We start from the raw sequence: 10577 nt of genomic DNA on the forward strand, positions 1-10577 counted from the left end.
GGGTAGACTTTGATCATGTCTTATAAGAAAGTTGAATTGTAAATGGAGATGAAATGGTACAAAGAAAGACACAAGCTTGAATGTTTATAACTATGAGAATGCAAGAGTAGACTTTATATAATGTTTCAGAGCAAGGCAATCCGTGAAGTAGAGATGAAGCAATCATAAAACTTTCAATGAACGTTTTAAAGATGAGGAAGACAGTTACCTGTATTGCTCCAGTAAATGCAATCCTATGGTTTGACGATTCTTCATCAAACTATCCCTATTCAATTAAGCTTTTTATCAAACGGTCAATGCATTTGATAGATCAAATCGTGTTGAAGTTTTACCGGTATTGAAGACTCTGTATTGAAGAGTCGAATCACGGACGCTTCATTGTAGTCGTCTTCTTTCAAAAACCTTCGTCTCTTGCTTCGACCATCTGAAGAAACGAAGACATAGACAAATCATGAGACAGAGACAGAGAATGTGACAAATGATGAACACATAAAACGCAACATGCATAGCTTTACCTTTCTCGGGGAGATCGAATACGCAAGACGCCGACAGCTTCATAGCGGAGTCGTCGAGGTCAGAGCGAGAGAGACGAAGACGCTTTCACCAGCGATTGATCAGGGAGGCGTCGAGGAGAGCGAGGAAGACGAAGAAGCTTTCATCATCGATTGATCACCGAGGCGTCCTCGAGAGCGAGAGAGACGAGGAGAGATCATCGTCGCTTGATCGCGGAGCCGTCGAGGTGGAGTCGAGGGGAGATCGGTTTCTTCGAGAGGCTTGTGTTTCGCCGGAGTCGTCGAGAGAGAAACACAAGTTCTGTTTTGAGAGAGAGAGAGAGAGAGAGAGAGAGAGAGAGAGAGAGAGAGAGAGAGAGAGAGAGAGAAATGGACGCGGAGTGTGGAGAGCACCACACGTGTCCAATAAGACGCGATTCTTCAGCTGCTTGATTAAGCACCGCATTCCCCATAATTATTTCTTTTTTCTTTTTTTTTTAAATCAAAACAACACTAAGCACCCCATTAAGCGTCTGCGTTAATGGTGCTCTTAGAGTTGCTCTAAGAACATAAAATAAATTATACAAAGCGTTTTGAAATAGATGACATGTGTCGTGCTCTCCTCTCTCTATTTGTTGAGCTGGAAGCGTAAGAAGAGAGTTGCCTTCTTTTTTATGTTATAAGATTTTTGACTTGTTTATTTTAAAATTAAGTGAAAAAAATGCAATGGTTCAATCAAAACCATAATCAAATACTGTATCCACAAATATCATCCTTGAAAATGGTAAAACTATTATCCAAACACAAACGAACTTCATTCCCCATTGCTTTATCTCTCAACTTCTTCAATCTCTCACCCATCTCTTCATCCTCCATTACTTTTCTCAACCCATCCTCAACCTCTTTCTCTCCAAAACCGCTTATTCTCACCCCGATCTTCCACACATCCACAATGTATCTAGAGTTCACAAACTGGTCACCGGCTACGGGATAACACACTAGCCTCCGACAACTTGCCACCGCCTATTGCACAAACAACTCATGACTCAAAACTGTACACATTGTATATGGATGTATACTACATACGTTTTAAAAATATTGTATATATATAATTAGGTAATATATAATTAGGTTTAAGGTACCTCCATGGTTGAGTTCCAGCCACAATGAGTCAGGTAACAACCAACTGAGTCGTTTTTAAGAACTTCAATCTGCGGGGCCCATGGCACGATCCTTCCTTGGTTCTTGACTCTATGGACGAACCCTGGTGGCAGTCCCTCCTGCCAAACCCGGTTTGATGCCCAAATGAAAGGTCTTCCTGACGCTTCCAACGCTAATGCCAACTTTCTAATCTTTGATTCTCCTATTGGAGAAACCCAGCTTCCAAATGAGATGTAAATAACTGAGTTTGGTTTCTGTTCTTGTAGCCAACCAAGACAAGATCTGTCTTCTTCCCAGAAACTAGGGTTCTTGGTCAAAGTTGTATCACTTGTTGCTGCTTGGTTATGTGATGGACCAACGTAAAGAATTTTAGGGTTTTGATTGTTATTGTCTTTGTTAATGAATTCACGTTCATATTCGTCTTTGAAGGAGTTTACCAAGATCCACCGGAGACTTTTTACTCGTTCTAGAGTTCTCTGCCAGAACTTGAATCGTCTTTTTTGAGCCGTCGGAGTACCGATAAGCCACAATAGATCTCCGGCGTATAGGAGCGGTTGCTCCGGTAGGAGTAATGGTTTTTCTGGTTGACGAGGACAGCCTACACAAAAATGTTACAACTGTAACTTACTATGCAATCATTTAGTAAGCAGATTAAACAAATTGTATATCGTGTCTAACGTGTTATACACTGATAATCAATTGGCGTTACCCGTTTTGTATACATATTATGTTACACGTGTTCCTACGTTATTATTTATTTGCTTCGTGAAACCACCTAGATATTAACACGTACGTATAAAATCGATTGATCACACCAATTAATTATTGTTATCTGTAACTGTATAATCTCTGTACGTCTTTTTGACCCCACGCACACGCCGCCGCCGCCGTCCCTGTCTGTTCTACCATCTTAATCTCAAATTTAACTTGGAAATATATTTTTGAAATTCACGAATATGCTCTTTCGGAAAAAACTACCATACTGATCATATGTATATATGAGAACTTAACATATACACCCAAAAAAATGTATATATAAGAATTAGGTTCAATCAACATGCATGACAATTCCACGAGATAAACGTTAAATGTTTGGTCCACTTGGTAGGAATATTCAAAGCAAATCATTATATATTATCTCATTACATCAGCAATACATTATCTAACCTATACTAAAAGGAGAATATCCTCAACAAAGAGGATGTCCACATCAGCAAATAAATTCGAACCAATCAAATTCTACGTATATGCCATGTCAGCGGCGACTCAGCGCGACCTAAACTTTCCTTGCAAATTTGTCGATCGACATCCCGTCAAAACAAATCATCTGAAGAGGAGATAGAATCTTCTCCATCGGACATCAGACAAGCCCTCCAAGTTTTGTTCTTTGTGTTTCGCTCCTGTCCGTAGAAGAAATGGGAAGCAAATGGCGAAAAGCGAAGATAGCTTTAGGTGTAAATCTGTGCCTTTACGTTCCCAAAACGCTCGAAGAAGAATCAAGAACATCAAACAACGCCGTTTCGCTTTCTCCGGTAACGGTTCCAAGGCCCACGACGCCGGTTCCTTCCTCCTCTGGTCTTCGATTGCCTTGGTCCTTTAGCAAATCCTCAGCAAAGGTTTGAATTTTAACCTTTTAAGATTCAAAGTTTAGTTTTCTTTTTTAATCTTGTGTGTTGATAATCTATGAGTTTGATTCCATTTCATCTCTAAAGGTTGAATTTTTCCGGTCAAATTTGTTTGCTTATTTCAAAATTATTTTAGCTGAAAATATAAAGCTGTGAAATTTGGTTTTGGGTCACCGTTGGATCGACGGGGAGGCAGCGAATCTTTCTTGAAACCACCAAATTAATTTAGACGGAATTATATTAGAGGTGATTCATTATCTTTTTCTCGGTTTAGATGTACATTCTTATTCTCTTTTATTAATTACAATATGTATTAACATGTTAGCTATGCTCATCTCCAGGGGGTTCCTGTAAAGGTGACGAGGCCTACTGACTATAATCCATCCCTTGCTGCAGCTATTGGTCCGAGCCAGCCTAATCCCAATCTCAACTTGGCGGCTGTTGGGATTTCTTCGGGGTCTACTGGTGGGCTTGAGGGTCCGGACCGCTTATTTGTGGGTGGGCTTCCATATCACTTGACAGAGGATCAGATCAGGGAGCTCTTGGAGTCCTTTGGGCCACTAAGAGATTTCAACTTGATTAAAGACAGGGACACCGGAAACTCGATGGGATATGCATTCTGTGTATTCCAGGATCCTTCAGTCACAGATATTGCATGTGCTGCTCTAAACGGGATTAAGATGGGCAATAAGACACTTACAGTGAGGCGTGCAGTCCAAGGTGCAATTCAACCTAAGCCTGAGCAAGAAGATATATTACTTCATGCCCAACAACAGATTGCTTTGCAGGTGAGTGTTTTTCTTTATTATTGTTAGATTTGTATCTATTTTTAACTTTATTAATTTGTTTAATCTTGAACTACTTCTTTTTTCTAAAAAGTGTTTGGATCTTCACGCACATCAAGTGATCTTTTTGACTAAACAAAAACTCATTTATTTTGAAGGGAATAAAATTATGAAGGGAATAAAATTATGAAAAGAAGCTTAAAATGGAGAATGTTTCATATAGTTAGATGTGGGTTTTCAACTTCTATGACCATCAACTTTTTCTGCCAATAGATCTTGTGTTAGAGATTCATAAACTTTCAAAGTATTGACCTTTTTTGAAAACTATTGGTGAAAGAAAAATCTTTTTTGAGGTCAAATAATAATAACGCCTTGAGGGCTAATGAGGATTAGTAGATGAAAATGTAGACTGGGTAGTGAGACTAGGATCGGTGGACGTCTCTCCTTCAAACCAACTTTATCTTATAGTTCGAACCACGATATACTCATCAAGATTTTGATAATACGTAACTGCCCTAAGATAGTAAGTTTGGGTTCTGTCTTTGTCCCTGGGTTTTATAGTGCCTTTTGTTTCTGTCTTTCTCCATTATTTATTGGTATTGTTGAAGAAAAATGAGCAATTTGCTGTGATGTAATTATCAACTCTCCTAAATGGAGCCACTATGGGATATAAAGTATATCCTTCTCTGTAATATCCTTCTCTTTTGATATTATTCTCTAACTTCCTATTTTGTGCTTTGTTAGTGCTTCTGATGCACTGAAGCTATCTATTGAGAACAACACGTATCTTGGAGGTTTGTGCTAGGCTTTGTAATTCTTCAAATTGTTTTGTTATCTATATTTTATTGTTTTTTTCTGATGTGCATACAATTAGTGAAATTATTTGCTACGTGATGTTGAACTTACCCTGTCAGTTTAGGAGAGAATTGTCGAGCGTCAGACAATTGTCTAATTAGGTGTTCCCTACTGGACTGGTAGAATGACATGGTAATGGATTTTTTCCTCTTTGCCAAGGCTGATTAAAATTCAGTTTCATTACATATTCTCATATAATTGTTTTGTGATCATATATGTATATTCAACTTACCCAATTCTTCTTTTTGTTTTCGTAAGTTAGATTGTCTTTTATTCCACTGAGACATGTGTTTCACGAAAATCAAAAGAGGTGGCTTGAGGTACTTAAGGTAAAAATATATTATAAGAAATCATATAAGTAGAATTAATTTAAAACCTTTTTAGCCAAACGCTTTTTAGTATGAGGAGGAGAGGGGCGGATCTACTGCGTGGTCTCGAGGTGCTCTCTGGGATACTGCGTGGTCTCGAGGTGCTCTCTGGGATTGTGGTCATTCTCTTCATCCTCATTCTCACCAAGGCTGCTTAGACTGAAGCAAGGCCCTCCACTCCCGAGGTTATAAATCTTCTTAGTTCTCTCTCGGTTGATTCATTTCTCATCTCTTCTTCTTATTTTTACTTAGTGGCGACAACCGTGCTTAACTGCGAGATATCTAAGGCTAAACCTAAATCAGACTGAGCCATGGAGAGCAAGGCGGACTCTTTCAGAAGAAGTTAGTAAAGGAAAGTGAAAACTGAATATCCCTTTGTTGTGGAGTTGACTATTTTAGACGAATAGTGAGATTCTTGGGTTTGGTTTTGAAACAGGGATTCTCTTGAGCTTGAGAAGAAGACACGAGCAACCATGAACGCGGTATGGAAAAGACCACCGATCACTTACATCGTCAAAATGTGAACTCCGAGAAGAATTGTCACCGTGGAGATCAAAGCTAGAGCAGCAACTGCAGCTGCTGAGGCGGATTAAGGCTTAGTTAAAACCTTTACTTGCAAAACTAACTTATAACTTTGTGAACCTGTTGATATAAGCCCCTGGATTCGTTGCAAGTTATGTATGGAAACTCAGATGATGCTTTTTGCTTACGAAATCCTTGGCAGGCCACCAGCACCCTGAAGCTAACGGTTCTCACCAGGTACACATAAGCGATCTTGGTAGAAAGATAGTTGCTTTACTTGATCATCTGTTCGGATTCCTCCTATATTAGCTTGGATAATTATCTACAGTTAGCTTTCCTATTTCAAATAGATATAAAAAGAATAATTGTTTGTGTTTTAGAGTTTTCTATAACACTGCAACATACCCGAGTCCATAGAACCTTATCTTATTGCATGGATCCAATGCATCAAACTCGAGTTAATATATGTCCTTAAACTTGGGATCTATATGATTCATTTAGTTTGTTTACAAGAGACGGTTTCAGTTACTTTCATTTTTATACAAGTGTAAATGTGTCCCGGTATATTTAAATTGTGAGCTGATGTTTCCTGGGAAGTTTGTGCTACAGAAAGATTTAAGAATTATTTTTTAAAAATCAATTAAAAGAGAAGATGATGTCTTAGAAAGACATAAATCTTCTAAGAATTCATATTTGTCAAAATATAAATTAGTAGTATAAAATACTAACATGATACAAGTGACCTAAAAGTTAGATTGATATCTAAGCTACCTCTTTACAAATTTAACATCGCCAATATTTTAAGTTAAGTTTTAGAAATAATAAAAATTCCCTATCATTTAAAAATGGATATAAATATCTAAAGAATAAAAATTTTAAACTATTTAAAAGGTACTAAATTGATATTTGGAATGATATTATGTAAATCAACATAAAAATTAAACTACCATGAAGAAACAAAATAAATCTTAAAATAGTTAAAATTCCTAAAAATAATATTTGTCAATATGAAATAGAAATCAACATATATATATATATATGAAAAACTATAAGATGGAAATTTATGAATTTAATAAGTTATTTATAGCTTTTGATTACGCATAGTAAAGAGTAAGTCACATTACAAAGATTTTTTTAATTGTTACCTCCAGTATATCAATATACTGTTAGAGATTTGTCCATCATTTATTTATAATGATCTATAAAATAAGTTTGTGTAAAAACCAATTTAGGTTAGAGAATCACCTATCGATCCATTTAGAGAAGTCTTTACAAATTTTTGTCAAATTTCCATGCTTTTCTTTATTCCAATTCCATCTTAAACTGTTTAATAATTAATTTAAGAACAATGGAAATATGTTTCCACTCTGACATACAAACAATATTGTAAAGTTATAATTTTTCTACACAATACAACTGACTAATATATCTGCATATCTGTAATGCAATCTACCCAAAGTACTCTTACGTAGTATCTAAACATGGAATCATTCATATTGAATTTCCTAAAAGTTTCACATTTTTATATTAAATAAATATTTACAAAATAATAACTACCAAACAAATTATAGCTTCAAAATTTTAAAGATTTATTGAATCATTTTCATTGGTTCTCAAATTTACATATTTAAATATTCAAAATGATTACACATTTATGAAATAAGGTGATTTACCTATTCTTCAAATAATAATTAAAACTGCAATCACATGATGTACAAAAAAAATATGATATACATAAAATAATAGAAAATATTAATATTTTTCATAAATAAATTATTTGAATTTTTAATAAATCTTTTAACATGATCGCTAAAATCTTAATAGAAACTTAAACTATGTTTACATATAAAATTAAAAATTAATGATATACCTAACAAAAAGTTTACAATTTTTCAAAATCATTTCACTCTAATTTATCCAAAAAACAAATAAATGATATAATAAAAACACCAAAATAGATTCAATCTATTTTAAACTTTGAAGTTTGAGATATAAATTTTATAGAAAAATAAACCGCGCGTAGCGCGGTAAAATCTCTAGTTACTTATAAGAAAATAAAAAACTCTAAAAATGCTTTACGTAGTTGATTTGTACACGGACATACTAATTCTCATCGGCTTTCTTTGGGTATATTATTATTATTATTTTTCTTTGGGTATATTATTGTTTTTTTCTGTTGTTGATATTCTGGGTATATTATTGTTTATGTATAAGTTATAGTACATGAGGTAGTACGTATATATATACATTCTTCATTCGGACGTACCTAAGTATTGTCAAGGTTTTAAATTGATTATTTTTATTGATGTATTTCACATATTTATACATAAATTTGTTAATAATAAACTAGACAATCTATACAAGATAACTACAACTAGATAATCTCTACTTTAAATACATAGTTAGAGACTTTTTAGAACAAAAAAACATAGTTATAGATAATCCCAATCTATATCGATATATGTACAACATGCGCTATTACTTAACACATATTTATGTTCAAGTTATGTATATCTATATTCTTCACTGGAAAGTACCTACTTGTTATGCATATCATGACTCCTTAATCCTTATAATGTATGCAGATGCTCACATTATATTCGATAACGCTGCGTCGCTGCGTCTTAAGCGCTAGATGTCATGTGAATATCATTTGTGATTCAATAATAAAACCATGTTGTAGTTAAGACTTTCACTTTATTTGTTTTTGGTTTTATTTTCTTTATCGCTTCCAATGATTGCGTTTTAGGTAATCATATAAGCAGGCAATTATCAGTTACAAATATTTTGCTAAAGTATGTACGAAAAAACAGTTGGTTTTCAAATGTATGAAACTATTGATGCCATATTCCATATTTATTATTTTCATTTTTGACGGATGTGGAAATATACAAACTATAGTAGATCGGAGCATGTAACACCATGGTTTGTACTAATCCTGCGGTTGTGTCAGGGTTGAAATTGGATAGGACTCGCGTGATTGTATATAAGTATGAATTTATTTTGTCAACCAAAAATAAACTAGTATGCATATTTATAAGTGATTCACTCTATTATATTTGGCATATATCTCAATTACGATATATGAGAATTAACCGTTGTATTAAAACGAATCAGATTACCTTTTCGGGAAACTATGCCTGTCCTTACTAGCTCTGGTATGGATTCGATCATACGGTAAGCAGCGAGCATCACCGGCCAGAATCCGGCAACAGGAACACCACACCGATCAGCCACTTTTATAGCCCACGAAGCCAACAAATCAACCACAACACAAGCCACGCCCGCGTCTTCGTCTAGTAGGAATCGTTCGAGCTGAGACGGCATGATGTTCTCCATCGACCTCTCTATGGAGAAGAAGTCCGAGGGAAGTGCGTCCGGACGTTCTAGACCGTCTGATAAGGCCAAGAACGTGATCCCAAGATCCTCGTTAGTCGTCGAGATCCTACGGTGGATAGACCCGGGAGTCATAACGACAGGGGAGAATCCACGGCTGAGGAAGGCCGACGCGAGGTGGAGCATCGGAGTGACATGGCCTTGCGCAGGGTAAGGGATGAATATTATCTTTGGCTTTAGTGGTACTTTCATATCTTGTTCTTTGCTTCGGTTTTGATATAATTCTTCATATATGTTTGAATCTATCTTGGTATGTGAATTAGGGTTTATATAACAAGGAAGATGAAAGGCTGTAAACAAGATTATTAATTTGATTTAATTGCACACCATGCATGTGCTATATTGACTCAACCCATCTTTACATTGCATGTAAAGAAAATATGACCACTTCCCTTAAAATGAAGGTGTGCTCCAGTAGTTGTAGTCTACTTTTCTAAGGAAACGTTTCTATCCTGGTAAAACGTTTCTAAAGAATATATGTAAATATTCCGAAAGCAAGACTCGACCACACTACTTTTCTAAGGAAACGTTTATATCCTGGTTGTTGAGCCGTTACTTGTGCAGTGATCATTTTACAATATTAAAAAGGGAATATGAAGCCCTGAGCTATGCGACGTCAGACCAGAAAATCAACCAATAGAAAGTTTTCAAATCGCCACATCATTCTTTTGTTACTCGAAAATCAATTCACGTGGGTTCAATATATAAATAAGCATTGGCCCATTTTTAACCAGTCCAAACTTCTTTACAAACATGGGGTTTTTGCCAAAACTAACCCACAACTTGATTTTAATCCCAAACCTATACCCAAACTTGAATCAAATGCAAAACTAACCTAAAAGCCTAGTGAAATTACAGCTCAGCCCCTTGTGACCAAACAAAAAAACAGAAGCCATTTTTACGAATATAGCCCCAGTAAATCGTCTGAGTCGTCTGAATTGTTGGAAATCGTCCAGACGACTGAAGTTTCAGTCGTCTGGTACCAGCTTATTTTAAAAATAATTTATAAATCTTGTAAAAAATATTTTGATGCGTGAAAAATAAAAATCAAGTAATTATAAACAGTTTTAAGTGATATAAATTAAGATATGATAAAATTGATTTGTTTTGAAGATAGATGAGTGGAAGTAGTGTATCATTATATTCTTTGGTTTAGGAGTTTGGCAAACATATGTTGTAGTATTGTATGTATTGTTAGGGTTAGATCTTGGAAAACTAAAATGTTTTTTTCAAAAATTAGTTTTCACCAATATGTGTTTATTTCTGTGTATAGTAAACACTTTTCAAGTTTGATTTGATTTTATGAAGTGTTTAATTAGATAAATAAGTTTAGGGGTTATGTTTAGGGTGTGGACGACTTATATTTCAGTCGTC

General features: G+C 35.3%; 2 protein-coding genes across 2 annotated transcripts; one reads left to right on the forward strand and one right to left on the reverse strand.

Moving 5' to 3' along the window:
* The first annotated feature begins 521 nt into the window (after positions 1–521).
* On the forward strand, positions 522–6827 carry LOC103869103 (splicing factor U2af large subunit B-like). Its single transcript, XM_033291243.1, has 5 exons — positions 522–3268; positions 3619–4065; positions 4807–4856; positions 4953–5470; positions 5538–6827. The coding sequence occupies exons 1-3, from the start codon at positions 3068–3070 to the stop codon at positions 4813–4815; spliced, it is 657 nt and encodes a 218-aa protein (XP_033147134.1). The 5' UTR covers positions 522–3067; the 3' UTR covers positions 4816–4856; positions 4953–5470; positions 5538–6827.
* LOC103869105 (UDP-glycosyltransferase 82A1) lies at positions 1239–2561 on the reverse strand. The gene is made up of 3 exons (XM_033292675.1): positions 2528–2561; positions 1634–2250; positions 1239–1514 (listed from the first exon to the last, which is right to left on the reverse strand). Exons 1-3 carry the CDS (start codon positions 2559–2561, stop codon positions 1239–1241), a joined length of 927 nt encoding a protein of 308 aa, XP_033148566.1.
* Positions 6828–10577: the final 3750 nt, after the last annotated feature.

This window comes from Brassica rapa, chromosome A05 (assembly GCF_000309985.2).
Source record: "Brassica rapa cultivar Chiifu-401-42 chromosome A05, CAAS_Brap_v3.01, whole genome shotgun sequence".
NCBI classification, from domain to species: domain Eukaryota; kingdom Viridiplantae; phylum Streptophyta; class Magnoliopsida; order Brassicales; family Brassicaceae; genus Brassica; species Brassica rapa.